General features: G+C 37.1%; 1 protein-coding gene across 9 annotated transcripts in view; it reads right to left on the reverse strand.

Annotated features, from left to right (window-relative positions):
• The window catches only part of FTO (FTO alpha-ketoglutarate dependent dioxygenase), a 327,030-nt gene that overhangs the window by 201,208 nt on the left and 104,016 nt on the right, over positions 1–21,806 (reverse strand). For 6 of the 9 annotated variants that reach the window (XM_073307611.2, XM_073307608.2, XM_073307609.2 and 3 more), the window contains 2 exons: positions 19,947–20,090; positions 12,483–12,602 (listed from right to left, as the gene is read on the reverse strand). In XM_073307611.2, the coding sequence (XP_073163712.1) occupies positions 12,483–12,602; positions 19,947–20,090 (264 nt within the window). Of the gene's footprint in view, positions 1–5,448; positions 5,752–12,482; positions 12,603–19,946; positions 20,091–21,806 lie in introns of those variants that run through there. The other 3 variants (XM_073307616.1, XM_073307614.2, XM_073307615.2) reach the window with 3 other exon arrangements.

Genomic DNA, 21,806 nt, shown 5'->3' on the forward strand with positions numbered 1-21,806 from the left:
CATTTAATGCTGTGATTTAATTACAATATTGTAGATTTAACAAGAACATTTAATAGATGAAAAGCAAAGGAAAAAAGAGTTGAGAAACCAGCCCTTTAGTATCCTGGTTTTCATAGAATCATAGAATATAAGGGTTGGAAGGGACCTCAAGAGGTCATCTAGTGAATCATCCCAGCCAGGGCTTTGTTAAGCCTGACCTTAAAAACTTCTGGGACGGAGATTCCACCACCTCCCTAGGTAACGCATTCCAGTGTTTCACCACCCTCATAGTGAAAAAGTTTTTCCTAATATCCAACCTAAATCTCCCCCACTTCAACTTGAGACCATTACTCCTTGTTCTGTCATCTACTACCACTGAGAACAGTCTAGAGCCATTCTCTTTGGAACCCCCTTTCAGGTAGTTGAAAGCAGCTATCAAATCCCCCCCTCATTCTTCTCTTCCGCAGACTAAACATCCCCAGTTCCCTCAGCCTCTCCTCATAAGTCATGTGTTCCAGTCCCCTAATCATTTTTGTTGCCCTCCACTGGACTCTTTCCAATTTTTCCACATCCTTCTTGTAGTGTGGGGCCCAAAACTGGACACAGTACTCCAGATGAGGCCTTACCAATGTCGAATAGAGGGAAACGATCAAGTCCCTCGATCTGCTGGCAATGCCCCTACTTATACATCCCAAAATGCCATTGGCCTTCTTGGTAACAAGGGCACACTGTTGACTCGTATCCAAATTCTCATCCACTGTAACCCCTAGATCCTTTTCTGCAGAACTGCTGCCGAGCCATTCAGTCCCTAGTCTGTAGCGGTGCATTGGATTCTTCCGTCCTAAGTGCAGGACTCTGCACTTGTCCTTGTTGAACCTCATCAGATTTCTTTTGGCCCAATCCTCCAATTTGTCTAGGTCCCTCTATATCCTATCCCTACCCTCCAGCGTATCTACCACTCCTCCCAGTTTAGTGTCACACAGTAGCATTTTTTTTTTTTAAAGAAAATGGCTTTTTTTGTTTTGTTTTCTTTAGTTAAACATTTTCATCAGTATGATGAGTTTTCAGCAGTGATTTCTCTGTCTTTCTAGCCTCCATTTTCTTTTTTTTTTTACAAGGGTCATGCAAGCTATAAAAGTTTTTGATTGACACAGTTCCTTAGAGAAATTACAACAATGCTAGGGTTGACAACTATATCTATACAGATATATATGTACACACATATTATATATAAATAAAACACATGAGAGGTAGTTGAAACTAAGCATTTGCCCCAATTTTGGTACAACTTCAAAACTGTAGTAGGGTAGCAAGCCTAGCTTTACTGTGATTCCTCAGAGAGACTATGTCAATTACTGTGCTGCTGCACTAATGAACATCTTGCCGAGGAGTAACTAGAGAAGACCTATATAAGTGAAAAATATTATTATTTATTATCAGTGAATTTTTAAGCCTTCCAAAAAGAGTATGAAATCTCAGACTAATTTAGAGTCAGGGTTCCCTGTGCACCTCCCACTGTGTGTCCATGTGAATGCCGTACAGAGTTACACGGTCTGTATTTTGCTCCATCCCCGCTGTCCCAAGAGTGCACACACCACAGAGGAGATGCCATGGCTCTGTCCCTCTCTCCATGAAGAGATAGCTAGTGCACAGGGGGTAGAAAGCAGTCTCTGATAAAGGTTTTCAAGTGGGTGCTCTGCCTCTGTTCACCTGGAAACTCCAAGAGGCACAACATAGACCTCTGTGTAGACACGGCTTTGGGGGAAAAACATTAGCATATGGTGGTTTGTAAAATAGTTGCCATCCAAATCGGTCTACACTGCCATACCTCATTATAGTGAAACAAGATGCTCATTCTTTATTTTTGTGCAAAGGTGTAAATGATAACAGCCTGATACTGCAAAGTCCTTGCAGCTTAGAACTGCTATTTCACTAGACAGAAATGTGAAACAGAACAGAGGCCTAATACTTAAAGTGGTTCAATGGGTAATGGGACAATCCTAAGTGCTATTGCTTTCTCTGCCACTGAATTACTGTGTAAACTTGTACAATTCACTTATTCAAACTGTGACCCACAACACCATCTGCAAAATGGCCAGACTGCTACTTATCAAGCTCACAGGAATGTTGACAGGCTTTATCAATTAGCATTTGCAAAGCACTTGAGACACAAGGCCAAAATGTTGTTATTAAACATACATATGTAAATCTGAGTCGTGTTAGCTATTGCATAACTATATTGATTCTAAACATCTAGGCAACACAAACTGTAACAATTTCCCTTAGCCACCAACAACACATTTTGCTGAATGTCACCTGCGAGGTAGTGGGGGAAAATGCATCACGGGTGTAACTCCACTGACACCATTCTCATTGACACCAAGTCTGAACTGACCCCGTCACTGGTCTTTAAGCCACTCTATTACTATTATTTTTAAAAGATTCAAAATGAGTCCTATGAAAAGGAATGCCATTTAGTCCAATTGTGATAAACAATCACATTATTACACAGAAAACAACTTAAGAAGATTTGTTACACTTAAACTTTAATATAAAGCCTCTGCTGTGAGAATTATTTAGAGTTCAGATTCACTGGCGGTCCAAGGAGGGCTGCCAAAACCCGATGTTAAGTAGAGACATTTGAGAAAAGCCAATAATTACTTTCCTGCTGCAGCATGGTAAACATTAAATAGATAAGCTGCATTTTATTGTGACTACAGCTTCAGGATTACTAAACGGAAGTGTGTGTAGTAAGCAAAATAAATGAAAAGTGCAGAAAAGTCTTGCCCAAGAGCTCATAAGAGCCAGGACTGGAAACTGAAATGGATCTTTGGATTTTATATGGGGAATGATCAGGATATGCCATAGGGGACTAGCTCCTGCAATTCAATTCACTCAGGTGGAACTTTGCCCATACGCACTGCCCTCTTGAGGCAGAGCTCGTGATCACTGGACCTTACTTTACAATTGGATCCATGTGGATAAACCTCATACTCACCTTAGCCAGATCTGCACTGACTCAAGTCTTCTCTCTCACTGGCAAGACGATAGTGAATAGTTCTTTTACAGCTACCATAATTTCTGTACATTTTCAATTATGGTAAAAATCAGGTGTGGAAATTGAGGCTGAGAACAGTGCTTAAAGTTTGCCACCTAAATACCTATTTTAGGCACAGAAATTTTGACTTGGGCACCAGATTTTGAAAGTCAGGCTTAAATTACTTGTTCAGATTACACAAAGTTGGTGATGGAACTAGGGTTAGAAGATCCTAGGTTTCCTGACCCTTTTCCAGACCTAATCCACCAGCCCACAGTGCCTTACATGGCAAGTCATTGAGTTATTCTGAGCTTCAGTTATCTGTAAAAGCTGGGCTGTGATTCTTACCATAAGAGAAATTCTGAAAAAACTGTAGTAGCTACAAAAGGAGCTATTCACCTATGATTTTACTAATAAGAGAGAGGACTGGGGATCAAACAGAATAGGAGCGGCACAGTTCCTGGAAATAGTGACTATTAGAAAAGCATCTTCTCTTTTGCCCCCATCCACTTTTATAAATTATGAGTAAAATGCAACTATATCTGTCCATGCTACAGAATTCCACTGGGCCTTAGCAGCTAGCACAGGAATGGCAACACCCATCACAAAGTGATGGTCAAGTCACTAAAAGGAGCTAGCAGTAAAAAAGGGTTTAACAAGTATTAGCTGTACTGTGAAAAAATTACAGCAGATGATGACATTTTAATCACACTCATTTGATTTATTTCCCTTAGTTTATAACTTTGTCATAATAAAAACTTCTCTAGTCAGAAACTTTTTTTAACCCAAAACCATACCTTTTAACATATTACACTTACTTACACACACACACACACACACACGTCTAATTAATGAGTATAAACAAAATAGAAGTTTTGTGTTTCTGATCATTCCTGTGGCCCTGTAACTCAAAACAAATAGCCATTTACTTGAAGTATATCAGAGAATAAACTGAATAATTGGTCTAATTTTTAAAAAAAAAGTTTCAAACACACAGGTGTTGCTTTTTTCCTGTAAATGTTCATATATATTTTCAGCAGAAAGTTGTCACAACTTTCATCAGATTTACAAAATTAAACAATGAAATGGCTCTCTAAAACTTATGATGGGCTTTGGATCAATTAAAAGTGGCAGTACAATAATACTACAACAGACAAATTATACTCTAAAAGTGGGTAAATAATACCTGATCAACCAAAGATAGATCATGCACTGTGGTGCATATGTGTTCATCCAAGATATTAGCGTAAATATGTATAAAAACCATGCTAGCCTCATGAAAGGCCTGATTCTGCTCCCACTGAAGTCTATGATATAATTTCCATTGACTCTGATGGGACAGTATAAAGCACTGAAGACATACTGTATGTCTATCTATACCTTTGTATACCTTTAGTTAGGAGACTAGCTTAGTTTGTAACAATTGCAATAAACTGATGTATATGCACATACATACGTGGATGTGTATGCATGTACAGATTCTGCAATTTGATCGGTGCAGGAAGATCCTTATGCCTGCACAAAGTGCCAGTCAAGGCTACAGGGTTCAATATGGGCACAGAGATCAGATTCCATTAATCGGATTGTAGAATTGGGATCTGTATATTATATATATATATGCATATAAAAGTGAGAGAGAGAGGAATTTATTTAAACAACATTAAATTTTGTAGCACAAATCAGCAGAAGTCTAGTATTTTAAAACTGAAGGTAACCCCACCGCCAATCACACACTTACCTCACAACATTGTCCTAACTCCCTCCCCATGTATCCGATGCTCTATTGGCACAAAATTGGGGTAGCCAGGCCTCAACTTTGAGTCTGCTAGGTTATGCCAACCCTCGTGTTTTCAAGAGTTGTTTTTTTAAGTATACCATGGGAGTAAAAGGGCTTTTCATCTCAACATTCCCAGTTAGTAATAGAAATGTTAGAAGTGCTTCAAACCAACAGAGCTCAGATCTCAACTAGCTCATGTAAGGGTTAAAAATAGAAAGTGCTATCCACTGGTTTGCTCTGATGTTCCTGTAGATATTGTCACTGGATGTATCCTCAGTAGAATTCTATTCAACACCTCTGTCTTTAAGTACAAAGCTGTAGGCTGTAGCAGCTTTAGGAAACATAAGTATCCTTTTTTCTACTGCACAGTATCTGTGTGTGAAATTCTCTAAAGGGGTTTAAGTATTTACCCTTAACACTATCAGACAGTTTCTAAAATTTTCCTTATCCTGTTGCAAAAACACTTCAAAGAGAATCATAAACACACTCCTTTGTGCTTTCAGCACACATTTTGTTTTGGAGGCTTATGTCTGAATTCTCTCAGAATTGTAAATATATTTTTAGGAAGATGTTGTACACAACTATTTTTTAAAATTTTTGTTAATGATTCTCCAGTAAACAATGCTGAATGTGCTCTTTCTTTTCTGAGGACTGGAAATACTGGAGTCAAAGAAATTAGTGCGATAGAAAAAGGAAAGAAACTAATAAAATACCAGACTTCAGTATTAGTTTTTTAAGTAAGGGTAAATTTCTATGAACATTTCAATCTTGGTATGCATAAAAATTGACCTAACCAAAAAATATTTATTTAAAGGGCCTGGTATAAGCAGATAAGAAAAGCCCAGAAATTCAGGAGTTATTGCTGAAATTCAGTCCTTTATGTAGCCATGTTTTGCAGCTCAGTAGGCAAATATGATCACCTGGCAGTCTGAGGCCCTCCACTACAGGGCTGTGACATCTGCAATATCGAAGCACAATGTGAAAGTTAGGGATAGAATTTAAGCCTTAACCCAAAATTTCCTGACTGTTGGCTGTCAAAGTCAGATCCTAATAATATCTGGCACTTACATAACGCTTTACATTTTCAAAGCCCTGAAGAGATATGAACTAATCAACCTGCCAATTTCTTGAATCTAATTTTAGCTGTTTAAAACTGTCAAAATAACAGAAAATTCAGAGGATTTCTTTTTAAAAGATAGATTGTTTGCCTTATAGATCATCATAGTTATTTTGGCACTGAAACATTCTCTTATGTAAATATACATTTAAACCTTTTAAAATGTTGGGGAAAATATAAACTATATGACAGTCCTGGACTGAGATCCTATGTCTCAAGCTTCAACCTAGACTCAATTTTTACAACCAATCTATAAGCTCCTGACAATAGTGGCTTATAGCAAAAACTCTGAAATATCTTCATATATAGCAACAGTAGCAAATAATGAAATAGAATTCAAAAAGGAAACAAAGAAAAATAATTTAACAAGTAAATATTTTGTCTCTCCAATTTCAATTTAAGTGAAAGAAAGACTGAAGCGTACTATTGAGGATAACAACAACAAGAAGAGCATGATTAATTATTCTGTTACTAAAAAATAAAATCCCCGAACCTCTAAGATGAAGCAGTTGTGCTTCAAGATACCAGACAGCATGGAATCACATTTCATTCATTATAATCACATAAAATGTATACATTCCTGTATGTACAGAACATTTATATATTAAAATGAATGGTATGCTGCATTTAATCATTAACTGTTTAAGCATGCCAAAACAGTAAAACAAATGGTGTGAGATTTCCTGAATTTAGACTACTTTATTAACAATTAAATGTCAAAAGTTTACGCTTAGCTTCTGTATGTTTCATGCCTTCAAGTGAGACCTTTTTACAGTAGGCAAACAGTTATGCTATTAAAACTCCCAGTCACTTCTATATTTCTGTACATTTTAGTGCCATGATTTTCTTCCTCTTGCCAAATCCCTACATAAATGGGTGGGATTAAATGGAGCCTAGCCTACCTAACATAATTATATATGTTGTGATTTTATACTGCAATGAAACTGATACATTTTAATAATCCCAGTCTTGGCTCTTACCCACTAAAGTCAATAAAGGTTATTAAGGCCAACTGCTCTATAAATACGTTGCTCCATTGCTAAATAGTCTGTCAAAGCAGACATACAATTTATGCCATACAACACTACTAGTGTCTTCATTTTTTAAAAGAAACATCAGATATGTTAAAAATCTTCAAGATTTGTCATTCCTGTGTAAAATCAAAGTCGATTCACTTTTCATTTCACAAGCAAAACCATACCAGCGATTTACATTTTACTTCACCAAATGTACATTAGAGTTAAAAAAAAGTCTTAGAATTTCCCCATTTCCTTATTTTTAATTCTTTCTTTTCCCACAGCTTTGGTGCAGTATTAAACATTTTTATAGGTAAAATAAATGTCAGTTTGTGAGGTTTGCATGATATCAGACCCTGAGAGACAAATTGTCTCTCCCCTGAATCTCAGAACAGCTACAGCAAGACTTCTTCACATCACATGAGATTTCAGCTTTTCAGACTTCTCTTTACCCAGAAAGCAAAGCTTGTACAGTCCCTTTCAAATGGTAACTCTCTCTTTGAATTCAGTGAGCACTTATCCTGATGTTGCACATGATAATGTGGTAATCTTGGATGACTTTTTTTTTTTAAATACAAACATTTGAATAGCCTTCATATTTTTAAGGGGGGAAGTAAGGGCGGTAAAGACTGGTCAACCTTTGCTTTGGATTTAAGGGCTCATAAATTCATGAGGTAATATTATGGGGAAAAGTGATGTTTTATCAGAATGTCATTCAAATGAAAGGTTTAACATTTACATCACAAGAGTGAGACCTGAGTAAAACTATCCTCAGGGAAAGAAATGCCAGGAATAAACATTATGAAAAAAATGTGTGCTTACTATAATGTATAAAAATATTAAATAGAGCCTTGAGGTTTGAAGACATTGGGTTAAACTTTTTGAATTATTATTTTGTTGTGACAGTGGAGCAGTTACAGTTAGCAGAATTAGAAGCAGTTTTGAAAAAAAATATTTTTTAAAAAACTTCATCTTTAAACAGGGAAACATAAAAAAAACACAAAGAGACCAAGACCTACTTCTGTAAAATTTTAGATACATACATGTAAAAATGTATGATAAGAGCGGTACAGCTCATACAGAGGTAAAGAAAAATGCACTACTTATTAAAGTATTTCCTTTTAGAAGGAAACCTCAATAGTGCTTCTGTACAGACAAAATTAACAATAGCAAGACATTCAGAATTTAGATTTTTTTCTAAATTATATACTAAAATGATTTTTTATAATCATTCAGCTAAAATTATTATAATTTACAGAAATATATTCACTGTAGACTGGCAGGTACCTTTAGAAATGTTGTTTTGATTTAACTTATTTCGATAGAATCCAAATGTGCATGAAAACACTACACTTTTTATGTTAAATTGCTGTTGAATTTGTTAACCCACAATTGATTTCCTGTGTTATGGAATCTTAGAGATTACAGCTAACTTGAAGCAACAGGGATAATTCTTGACAGTTAATGCTACATTTCTATATATTTTCTCAAACCCAGTATTGTTGTTACATTAAAACTGCAGCTCAACAATGCCCCCTACTGTCAGTTTTTAAAAGAATGTGGTACATGCTGCAGGTATAAGGAGAAAGAACAGAACTGAAAAAGGCTGCTTCTGGGTCCCAAACACAGTAAGCACCAAATTTGCTTAAAGGCTCATCAAAACAACAGACATTCTCAATTAAAATTCTCTACTGTCTCCCTCAATAGCTGAAATTAATTGTGATTAATGTGTTAGAAATCATAAAACATTAAAGCAATTTTTAAAATTTAAATTAGAAGCAGCTTCTGTCTTGGCCTAAGCCTTCAGTTTGCTGATAAATATCATCCTGAGGCCTGTTGAAAGGAGATACACTGACGCCACCATGTTTCTAATTAGAGACACATGGTAATGTCACACCAATTGCAGAAAACCTAGCCCTTGAGAATTTCTGTGTGTGCTGTTTTTCCATGTTCCCAACACACAATGGTTGTAAAATAACAATCAAACAATCTTGTGTCTGCCTCACTAAGTCTTTGTGTTACAAGAAAATAGATTGTTATTTCAAGGAAAAATAAACTGAAAAGCTTTTTTACAAATGATAAGTCATTTGAGATCCAAAAACACCAGCAGAATGGGAGTGCATGTGGATTTAAAAGAAGAGACACAAATTCACTAAAAAAAGATAAAAGTTACAAATCACTTCTTTCTTCACTGGTAAAATTCAGGGCTCTCTGATTTCTTTTTGCAGCTGTTAGGAGCACAAACATCTACATTCTAGTTTTCTGTAATGTTTTGAGTGTTTGTGACACCAGTTGCTACAGAAAAAGCTCACCATGTAGAATTTGAGCTCCAGTATCATAGAATCATAGAATATCAGGGTTGGAAGGGACCTCAGGAAGTCATCTAGTCCAACCACCTGCTCAAAGCAGGACCAATCCCCAATTTTTGGCCCAGATCCCTAAATGGCCCCCTCAAGGATTGAACTCACAACCCTCGGTTTAGCAGGCCAATGCTCAAACCACTGAGCTATCCCTCCCCCAAAACATTTTTCTGTTCATGGTATAGTGTGAACTGTTATCTGCTATTGTTCGTGAAGGAAGAAACTTTCCTTAAATTGAAAGGTTTCAGAGTAGCAGCCGTGTTAGTCTGTATTCGCAAAAAGAAAAGGAGTACCAGTGGCACCTTAGAGACTAACCAATTTATTATGCTCAAATAAATTGATTAGTCTCTAAGGTGCCACTAGTACTCCTTTTCTTAAATTGAAAGTTACACATGGGGCCTGATCTGTGTACCTGTAACTACCACTGATGACAGGTTTCAGAGTAGCAGCCATGTTAGTCTGTATCCATAAAAAGAAAAAGAGTACTTGTGGCACCGTAGGGACTAACAAATTTATTAGAGCATAAGCTTTCGTGGGCTACAGCCCACTTCATCGGATGCATAGAATGGAACATATAGTAATATACACATACAGATAAGTTGGAAGTTACCATACAAACTGTGAGAGGCTAATTAGTTAAGATGAGCTATTATCAGCAGAAGAAAAAAACTTTTGTAGTGATAATCAAGATGGCCCATTTGGGTTTGAATAGAGACTGGGAGTGGCTGGGTCATTATACATATTGAATCTATTTCCTCCAGTGGACCCATGGAAAAGAAGCCTTTGACGAATTCCACCGTGATTTCAACAATTTCCATCCCACCACTAACCTCAGCCTAGACCAATCCACACAAGTGGTCCATTTCCTGCACACTACTGTGCTAATAAGCGATGGTCACATAAACACCACCCTATACTGGAAACCTACTGACTTCTATACTTACCTACATGCCTCCAGCTTCCATCCAGGACACACCACACGATCCATTGTCTACAGCCAAGCTCTAAGATACAACCGCATTTGCTCCAATCCCTCAGACAGAGACAAACACCTACAAGATCTCTATCAAGCATTCTTACAACTACAATACCCACCTGCTGAAGTGAAAAAACAGATTGACAGAGCCAGAAGAGTAACCAGAAGTCACCTACTACAGGACAGGCCCAACAAAGAAAATAACAGAACGCCACTAGCTGTCACCTTCAGCCCCCAACTAAAACCTCTCCAGCGCATCGTCAAAGAATTACAACCTATCCTGAAAAATGATCCCTCATTCTCACAGATCTTCGGAGGCAGACCAGTCCTCACTTACTGACAGCCGCCCAACCTGAAACAACCAGCAACCACACACCACGCAACAAAAACCCTAACCCTGGAACCTATCCTTACAACAAAGCCTGATGCCAACTCTGTCCACATATTTATTCAAGTGACACCATCATAGGACCTAATCACATTAGTCACGCCATCAGGGGCTCGTTCACCTGCATATCTACCAATGTGATATATGCCATCATGTGCCAGCAATGCCCCTCTGCCATGTACATTGGCCAAACCGGACAGACTCTAAGCAAAAGAATAAATGGACACAAATCTGACATCAGGAATCATAACATTCAAAAACGGGTAAGAGAACACTTCAACCTCTCTGGGCACTCAGTAAAAGATTTAAGGGTGGCAATTTTGCAACAGAAAAGCTTCAAAAACAGACTCCAAGAAGAAACTGCTGAGCTTGAATTAATATGAAAACTAGATACTATTAACTTGGGTTTGAATAGAGACTAGAAGTGGCTGGGTCATTACACATATTCAATCTATTTCCCTAATTTAAGTATCCTCACACCTTCTTGTCAACTGTCTAAATGGGCCATCTTGATTATCACTACAAAAGTTTTTTTGTCTTGCTGATAACAGCTCATCTTAACTAATTAGCCTCTCACAGTTTGTATGGTAACTTCCAACTTATCTGTATGTGTATATTACTATATGTTCCATTCTATGCATCCAATGAAGTGGGCTGTAGCCCACGAAAGCTGATGCTCTAATAAATGTGTTAGTCTCTAAGGTGCCACAAGTACTCCTGTTCTTTTACCATTGATGAGTTGTCAGTACTCAAACTCTCAGGATCAGGTCCAAATTCAATGCCACAGAAACCTTACAACTAATCAAAGCAGATATTCAGGCTCCTTGTCTACAGTGGGGATTTGTCCGAGGTCAGGTCTACACTACAAAGTTTTGCCAACATAGGTATGTCAGTCAACTGTGTGATACCTGATCGACATAGCTGTGCTGGCAAAAGTCTCTAGTGTAAACACAGTTATACCAGTAAAACTGCATTTTTGCTGGTGTAGCTTATTTCACTCAAGGCACTGGAAGAACTATACCAGCAAAAGGACACTTTTGCTGGTATAAGCTGTGTCCACACTTGGTGCTCTCTACCATTATAATATATCTTACTGGCAAATCATTCCATGCGTAGACCTGGCCCTAGTTACAGCCATCTACAGCCAGTCACCAGTGCAAAAACTTCTTGTAGACAGGCAATACTTGAAACTACAGTAAGCTGTGCCGGTACAAACAGAGTCTTCTACCAGTTTTGCAGTAAGACATCATGGATTGCACAGGTGTAGCTAGATCAATGGCTGGCCATCAATGCTGCAACTGGGGCAAATCCCCAGTGTAGACAAGGACAGGGATATAATTTCAAAGGACATAGTGATCTTAGCCACTCACTAGCGTTGCTCAAGATACTATTTAGCCTTGCGTTCACTAGCATTCTTCTCTATTCTTGGTCTAGCACAAGCACTGGTGAAACTGCACAGAGATGTTTTCATCAGCAGATCAGTAGAGCTAGCTACCTTGGTGCTATATGAAAGGTGGGGATAGAGCTGAAAATTTCCATTGAAGACAAATCATTATTAAGTAATAACCCAATACTTTGACATCTTACCGTACAGTAGTCAAAATGGACACTAAGCAACATCTCCTGTTTTTTGGTTTTGTTCATTTTGTTTTGCTATTTTATTTCTTCTCCTGCTTTGCTGTGGGATTGGAAGGCAGCACTGGCATTACAGAGAGCATACAAATACTGAAAATTTAAAGCCTGATTCTACAACACAGTTACAATGGGTTCTGCATGCAATGTATCTGCAGAATTAGGTTCTTAAGAGCTTTAGGCTATTTGCTAGTACTTACCATAAACTCCATCTTTTTCCAAAATTCTTCCAATTTAGCCATTGGTTCAAACCACCAATCAGTGCACTTCCTATAGCGTTTGCCCTGAAACCAAAACTGCCTAAGCCACTCAAATTCGACCTGCAAAGAGATGAATGACATGTAAAGACATAAATAGTCTGTGCTCATTACTTGGAAAAACATATGAATCTATTCACATCTGTGCTGATGCTTATAAGATGGGGTCATTGACAGTTTCTCCAACAACAAGTAGTTTCCAAAGGCAACTTTACACACAGAAATTTAAGCTATTTTTAAATTTCTTTTTCATGTCATTTTATGGTCTGTGCCAAAGCCCACCATAGTCAATGCAAAACCTCCCACTGATTTCAACTGCCTTTAGATTAGCCCCACAGTGCTTATAAAAGGTGCCTGATTGACAGCTCTGGAATCCCAAATCCTCTCTCCACCTATAGAACAGTACTGTAAAGATGATAATAGTGCAAGTTTCCTCACACCACACTCACAAACATGCCTCAATTCCTGGGCTCACTAGACTACCACTGTGGGAGAGAAAATAGTTCAGTCCCCATAAATATTGGCCAATCTGATAAAGTTTTCAAGAAGTGCATGAATTAGTGTCAGTTGTAGAGGTGGTTTTTATGATGGAGACACCAGTACTGATACTGCAAGATAATTTCAAATAGGTCACCAAACTACTACCAGATGATAAATTTTGGCCAAAGAAGATCTGAATGGGAGACCTAGAGATGAAATGATCTATTTCCCAATACCAATTCCTCTGACCCATCAGATCTACCATTCACTGCTTGGGGGCTCCAAAACAATTCTTTATGCTCCCTCTATCAATTCTTCATTCATATAAAACAAACATTTCTTACTCTAGCTATGCAGAGTGATGCACACTGCAAAAGCAAAAAAGGGTGCTCTCTGCTTAATTCCAGGCCACCTGAAGTCACAAATTCTGGGAGTTTTTGAGAGTTTTTGAGAGTGATGCAGCAGCAGACATTATGCTAGTGACTCCAACTAAAACAGCACTGCGCTTAAGTGTGCAGACAGCCTTCCCAGGCTCAGATAAGAGAATATTTTCCTAGATTACAAGGTATGCTTGGCAACAATCTTTTCATTTTTTAGGATTATTTTATATTCTTCAGCATATAAACTACTTTTGAAGTCATACAGCACACCTCCATTTACAATAATAGAAGATATTTTCATGACTCCTTTGCTGCAGCATAGAACTAGCCTTGTAGAGTACTGTGGGAGATGGGATGTCACCCACAGAGTTTACGCTGAGGCACCTCATGAAGCCAATGATCTGACACACATCAAGAAGCTAAAATGATAAGAAAGCTATGTTTAAAAAATAGTTATTATGTGCTGCACACCCCTTTAAGCCCAGGAGCACTAGGCAGGTAACACACAATAGATAACCTGTGTGGGTTGTTTTTAATACCATACTTGCACATCATCCAGTACTGTAGTTATAAAACATCATTAAGACTGTATAAGACACTGATTATTGTTCAAGCATAGTCATTCCATTCATCTTAATACCCACCCCCCAGTCTCTGTTGTTCTTTTTGTTGATTTTTTTTATTAGTGATTTACAGTTCTGGTCTTTTAGATTTTTGTATTTATCTTTGTTATCGTAGTTATGTTTCACACAGAGGCTCAAAGCTGCTTTAATCTTCACCTTTACCACAAAGAATTCTTTTGTTTACCCCTTCTGAACTCTGATGAGGCAAACAAAGACAACCTGTGAAGGTGAAACAATAATGAAAATGGCTTAAAGCCCTCACCTGAGAACACCTTTTAACCAACAGAACAGCTACAAAAGACTGGAAAAAGAAAAGGAGTACTTGTGGCACTCATAACAGTATGCATCCGATGAAGTGAGCTATAGCTCACGAAAGCTTATGCTCAAATAAATTAGTTAGTCTCTAAGGTGCCACAAGTACTCCTTTTCTTTTTGCGAATACAGACTAACACTGTTACTCTAAAAGACTGAAAGTTGTTTTAGTCGACACTAACTAAACGTTTGTTTGATAAGTGTAACTGATTTCAATAAAAGCAGTTTAAACAAAAAAGCTGCACATACAATATTAAAACAACCCCATTGGTAAAACATATCAAAAGGATTAGAAGACATTAGTTGAGGTAAATCTTAAATGTTTTGAAAGGAAGCTATGACTGTCTTCAGCTTTTCTTAGTATTCAGGTTTAACAACGTATGTCCTTCCTAATAAAGTTCAAGTAAAGTTTATTGCTTTTAAAGCATTATCCAGGTCTGAAGTGTCAAGATACATTTTGCCAGGCTTCTCCGGGACTGATTTTCAGGTGTGTTGAGCACTAGCATCTTCCACTGACTTTAGCTGGAGTTCTGGGTGCTCAGCACTGCTGAAAATAAGGCCCAATGGTAATTTTTTTCCTGACCTTCTCCACTAAAAAGGTAATACCCTATGTGGTTGCCAGACTTTAATGTTTCAGGAAATAAACCATACTAGGTCATTAATCAATAAAGAACTCTGCTTTAAAAATAAAAAAAAAATCAATGTGACAACATGACCCATTGTGACAGGAATGTGAATTCAGTCAATCTGATTTTTGACTAATTACATCGATTTGTCCCCTTGATCTATGTAAATTAAATCTAATTTAAATCTTTGGCACCGTGGTCACATTTTAAATACATCCTGGGCTTAACTGACAGACAGTAATGGAAACTGTGGCAGCACCATTTACTAGCACAGCCTGGGTGTTGCAACTACAGCCACACTGCTTAGTGACTTGTGACCTAGAAGAGCTGTATTATTCTCTAGGTTTTAGAGGTAAAGTTTAGTGGTAAGCTAGTTAATTTTGTGCAGGATTAGTTGGTCCCTCTAGAGGGGAGCATGCCAACCATGCCAAATTATGACATATGTGCTTATTTAATGATATGGACTACTGTTCACCAAAGATTTCAAACTGAGGTCCAAATTCATTTTACCTCATGTCTCAACTTAGCTTCAACACTGAGTTAAATAAAGATGAAAGGTCAATTAATGTTTTATCCACTAGGTTAGTCTTCAAGCTGATCTTCCTGAACTAGTGCAGGCAGGCAGTTATTTGGTGTCTAGAACAAGAACTGAAAGTCAAGTGACTCCTGACTCTGCAAAGGAACCTCTCTGTGGCCATGATGTCACCATCTGTTTACTCATCTGTAAAAGAGGGATACTGCTACTTATTTTTGTAACAAGCTTTTTGGGATCCTCTGAAAGGCAAGTACACTTTTTTTTTTTAAATTAATGCATGGTAGCTATCTTCATATCAGTTTAGACATACCCTGAGATGAGCATGTGTTAAATACTTTCCCCAAAGTTCTTAGAAGTTATATTCAGAGTTATACCCTCCCCTTCTTTCCTTCATTAAAACAAAGCAACTCTTTAACCACACCTTTTCTTAGATCAGTTGTGGTTAATGAGGCATTCACACCTACTTCCCACAATTTCTATGAATAGCAGGATGCGAGGAAGAAAAAAAAAATCAAACATTGGAAGGTTTTAAAAAAGGTAAGGGGGACAAACTCCATATAAAAACAAAAGGTCTGTAATATAAATCATTAGATTCAATATTTAAGGCCCTAGAATAAAATGAAATAACGAAAGCTTATGCTCAAATAAATTGGTTAGTCTCTAAGGTGCCACAAGTAATCCTTTTCTTTTTGAGAGATAAATGCAGCAATTCCAACAGATGGAAATCATAGTACAACCACCAAAACAGCTAGACACACAAAGTAGCTGAGGTCAGTGAATATTCACATACCAGGTTTGAATATCAGGTTAACAGCTGTGGCTCATCTTTAGCTACAGTTTCTCTGATGCAATTTTATACTGGAGACTTCCTTATACCAAAACTAAACTGAATGGCAAGAACCCTGAACATGAACACTTAAAACAAACTGTTGACCTGACTTTTATCTCACTCGGTTTTCACTGCTGATTTACACCAGTGTAAGTAAGACTGGAATCAGGCTTGTTAGGTCTAATATCAACTCATCCTCAGTTTGTCCTTTAAACAATGATTAAAGGGTGATTTTTAGTTTTATAGTCAATACTGGGCAGTAAAAGGCCAACAGCACCATTTGACATTTTGAAAGCTTATGCTCCTCAGTCAATTATTTAAAGGTATTGGTTATTAATGCCACCTATGTAGGTGATCTATATTTCCTCTCTTTTGTACCAGCCAGCCATCAACTGTGCTGTCATTTCACGCTGATGTGGTAAAACACACATTAACCTTACATTAACCTATATTTCTGTGTGTATATAAAGTCTGCTGCAGTTTCCACGGTAAACATCTGATGAAGTGAGCTGTAGCTCACGAAAGCTCATGCTCAAATAAATTGGTTAGTCTCTAAGGTGCCACAAGTACTCCTTTTCTTTTTGCGAATACAGACTAACACGGCTGTTCCTCTGAAACCTGTCATTAACCTTACTGTTTGTTGTGTACATCACCACTCTTCTAAGCAGTGACCTAAGAGTTTAACAACACAATTTAGCTAGACTAGGTTTTTCTACATCACACTATCTTCAGAGTAAACTCAATCTACTTTTGCCATAAGGAAGGATTTGATGTACGTAAGAAAGTGACTGTTGCCAGACTAGAGGTACAGCAGACCATACGTTCAAACCTTCAAGTCACTTCTAGCCTTTCAGCAAACCATTCATGATGCCTCTGATGCCTATTTTGGAGATGCCATCAAGGCAAAGCAACAGTTTCAGAAAAAGTCACAGCATCTAGCAATCACTATCTGGGATAACGTTTCTGAAGAACTGCATTTGTGGCAATACTTAAAAGTAAAACATGGCAGCCAGCTATTGTGAGTTGGAAGAAGTTCAAGTACCTCGTTTTCAAGGCCATCTCTGCAGTGTATACAAAAGTTACAACTTTTCTGCCGAGGCGTAGATTTAAAAGAGGAAGGAAGTTGCACATCAGAACAGAGACACAGTGGCAGAGTTGTTTGGGATCCTCATGCACGGTCACCCATATGGTGTTTTGCTTTAGCCAGCACTATAAGTTTCTCAACATTTTTTTTTACACTGAGGAGAGGAAAATTGCAGGGGAGAGGGTGTTAAGAGTTGTAGCCAAATCCTGATCCCACCGAAGTCAACGGCAGATCTAGCATATTCTTCACTAGACCCAGGATTTGGCTCTTTGTGTGGAAATTATTGGGCACTTTTTCTATAAATAATTTACAGAGTTTGAACTTACTAGTTGTATTAGACCATGAAACTACACAGAACTTTATCATATAACTTGTATTAAAAAGGCATGTGGCTTCCCTGCCCCCCAAAAGAAAAGAATGAAAGACCTGTATTAGCCTCACAGACATTTATGGTTCCAGTTAATAGTGATACACAGCAAAGGAACATATATCTACCACAATGTAAACCACAGAAAACTTGCCTACTTGTGTGGTAAAAAAAGAACAATATCTGACATAGCACTTTGACATATGGAATTAATCCCTCAAACGAAGAGATGACCTTGAAAAATCAAAAGAGAGTGGATGAGTGATTCTCTTTTCATATGGAATATAGATCCAATGTCTCTATTCAGTCAGAGTGTACAATATATATAGCCTGACCAGTGATTTCTGGGATAGTATATCCCATATGTATAACAGGAAACACCAATGTATGTCACATGGCAAAATTATTCAGGTCACTGCAAACACTTGGGGTCTACTCCTCCTATGGTGTAAATCACATAGCTCTTTTGAAGTCAATGGGGCTATGCTGATTTACACCAGCTGTGAATGTGGCCCTAGTTGTACAAACTGATATATGCCTACAGTCTTATGAACTAAGCCTGATTAATATTTCGTAAAGTATTGCAAATACTAGGCTGGTTTAATTTATACCGGCAGCCATTTCAACCAAAATCAGGGGAGCAGATCTTTCCCCACCCTATTCTCCTCAGCTGCATCAAGGGTAAACACAGTACAGCCAAAACACTGACCCTCAAAGTTTTATGAAAGTTGTAAAAGTTTGCCTTGTTCCTGAATAAATATATTGTACCAAATGAATTAAAAAAATATTTAGAGCTATAAATGCATCCCTATACTCTATGTGAAAATTATACTCTATACATGTCCCAGTAGGTCAAATACTGCTCAAACTTATAATAGCGGGAATCCAAAATAACTCTTTGGAATTTATGAATATAACTGTGCTGAGGAAAGCACCACTGAAATCAGAGAACAAATTGGTCAAAAAAAATTAGTACTATAGTATACTAATTAGTCAGTGTTACTCATTTTCCATGTAGTGCTCACTATTTATGCTTTGTTAACCAATAAAGGTCAACCCAAGTTGTATCTAGAGATATAGCTATCAGGATAACAAAAAACAAGTCAAATCTGTTGTTTTTAAATACCCTAGAAAGTGTTGTTGACTCTACTTTTTCTGTGGCCCTCTCTTTTTTTTAAAATATAAGTTAAAATTTAAAGAAAATTCAATTAAGCCTCTCTGGAAACACCACTTCCACCATCATAAAATGCATCCGATGAAGTGAGCTGTAGCTCAAGAAAGCTTAGGCTCAAATAAATTGGTTAGTCTCTAAGGTGCCACAAGTACTCCTTTTCTTTTTGCGAATACAGACTAATACGGCAGTTACTCTGAAACCATAAAAAGAATGTAAGCAAATTTACCAAACCCTCTGCAAGATCTTAATGATTATGTCACGCTGCAACTCTTTCCTCCAACACTGAGAATTAGCAAAGCAGCATTATCCAGTATACCACGTAATTTTATATCTCAGATAGGGTTACCAGTTTCCCAAATCTTTCTGAACACTACACTAATACTTTCTGTCTAACTTGATGGACACCTTGGTCTGTTAAATATATTTGCTTGCTAAGGACCATTTCTATACTGAAAACAGAGGTGCATTCAGTGGGATTCCTTGAGGGCATATTGGATCACTCAGTACAGGATCAGGGCCTTGATCTTATTTTCAGGAACTTGATTTCTACAGTATTTTCCTAATTACAGGCATTAAAGCAGACTCTGTGTCGTCTTCCTGTCATACATCTGTTTTGAACATGATTAATGCTAAAACAGTAGCCAGAGGAACAACTCAAGAGGTTTGTAAGGGTTTCACTTGCCCCTTTCCTTTAATTTCTCTGTCCTCTTACTTTTTGCCAGAGTAGAACAGCAGGGGAGAAATTAATCAAATTTGTCATAATGTAACCAATGTTCTTGCTATAGCTGCTCCTTCAATTAGAAAAATGGAGTCCTCCCCTTTGTGACTTTGCATTAATCCCATCCAACTCACACAAATGCAAGAGTCAATGCCATCCAAATTTGAGATACCTACATAAGGCCAGGTCTTGTGAATTTTTGAACACCCTTGTTAAGCCCATTGACTGCACCACTCTCAAAGAATCAGACTTAATTTACTGTGAAAACCTTCCCCTCACCTCGTTATGGATTCCTTCCACTTCCTTTACAACTTGGACTTCCAGTGATTTCAAAGACAAAGCCGCTGAATCAGAATCAACCTGTAAATTCTGAAGTGCAACCTCACACTGTCCAAAAATATATTCCAGTGTTCCTGTTGAGCACTGTAAGAGCACAATAAAAAAATTAATCAGTTTACAGATCCTTTGGAAGTAATACTGTTTAAGGCAAATAGAAAATAAGATTCAGTGCCAGCCACTGAAATAATCAAAATGTTATAAAATGAGAGAAAAAGGAGCTGCATTTCTGTGTTTTAATTTTATTATGTTTTAAAGCAAAATAAGAAAGCTTATAACATTTAATACATGCCAGATTGTTTGTATTGATATTTAAAATTATTTGCATTGATACAAAAAAGTTTACATTTAAAAAACTAACTCATTAAAGATATAATAGACTATTAAAAAATACCCTACAGATTTGAGAGGGGAAACCCGGAAACACTGTGAAACACATTTGAAATCTTAGAGTTTCAAAAGCATGGCTGAAAATTCTATTTTCTTTCTTTTTTCCTCCCTGCAGTTAGTATTCTAGAGCATTTAACAGTTGGTCATATTTTGCCCTGCATCGGACTCACAATGACATGAAAGGGGAGTTTCTCATGCAGCATAAAAGTAGAATATACTCCTAAGTGTAAAGCATATAATACAGTTGCAAAGATTGATTGTTCTACCTTTACTTTGTTTTTGTGAATATAACTTCCTTCAGTGCTGAAAGAAACATAAATATCTTTCTGACACAAAATAAAAATATAGGTCTACCATATAATTATTTTCAGTTAAATATTTATAACATTAGCTAACTTCCCAGGAAAAACCTTGAGTAAGGACTCCCAGTATCATAATTCTTTGTATTAGAATTTCCATACTATACAATGTGAGGTCGCAAAGGTTTATAAAAACAAAACATAAGCTTTTAAAGTGGAAGCTTTTCAAACTGTGGACACAAGTGTGTATTTTAATATCAGAATAACAGAGTGTTGGGAGCCCAAGGTTAGAAAGTTCATCTTTTCTGCTGAAGAAAAATAAAGAACCATATGCTTCATGCATACAGTACAATGCACATTATGTTAGGCTTATTCCAAAGCTCAGCTGTAGTCACCAGAATCTGTGTTTGTTTTGAAAAATATGTTCCTATATGACAGAAGTTAGACAGACGTGTCCTTAACCACCAATCCTTAATCTAATTTGGAAAAATACTATGATATAATTTTAATGTTACGATGCTTTCTTTTCTGATCTATTTTTTTTTCTTGTTGCCCTCATTGTTTTCTCTACACAACAGCCAAAGGGAAAAGCTAATAATAGTGAATAATAATTTTAAATAAAAGCTAATAATAGTAAATAATAATAATTTTGAAAACAAAATTAAATGCATTACCGTTGAAACACCACACGCACACACACACACACACAGATACTTCAACAGTAATGCATTTTAGCTTGATAAGACCAATAGTAAAATGTGATTAGTTACTTTTGAAAGAATTATTTTAAAGTGTAATCTGGGATGATTTTTTTAAAAAAACTATTATTTGCTTTTTTCCTTTTGGATGCTGTATAGAGAAAAATAATTATGAAAACAAGCAAAAAATAATCACAGTATGAGCAACAAATTTTATTTTCTTTATAGTTCATGCAATTATGATCAGTAGTCAAGAGTATTGAAAGAAGAAACAAATCCAATAAACAGCACACATCAGCCATCTTGGAAGCACAGGGCTGAATCCTTAGAGCAATGCTCAGACTACCTGAGAGATGCAAGAGCTTTGTGCACTTTTCTGCTTCCACCTGCAGTTCTAGAGGAAGCCGGGGAATCCA

This window comes from Lepidochelys kempii, chromosome 12, assembly GCF_965140285.1.
Source record: "Lepidochelys kempii isolate rLepKem1 chromosome 12, rLepKem1.hap1, whole genome shotgun sequence".
Classification (NCBI taxonomy): domain Eukaryota; kingdom Metazoa; phylum Chordata; order Testudines; family Cheloniidae; genus Lepidochelys; species Lepidochelys kempii.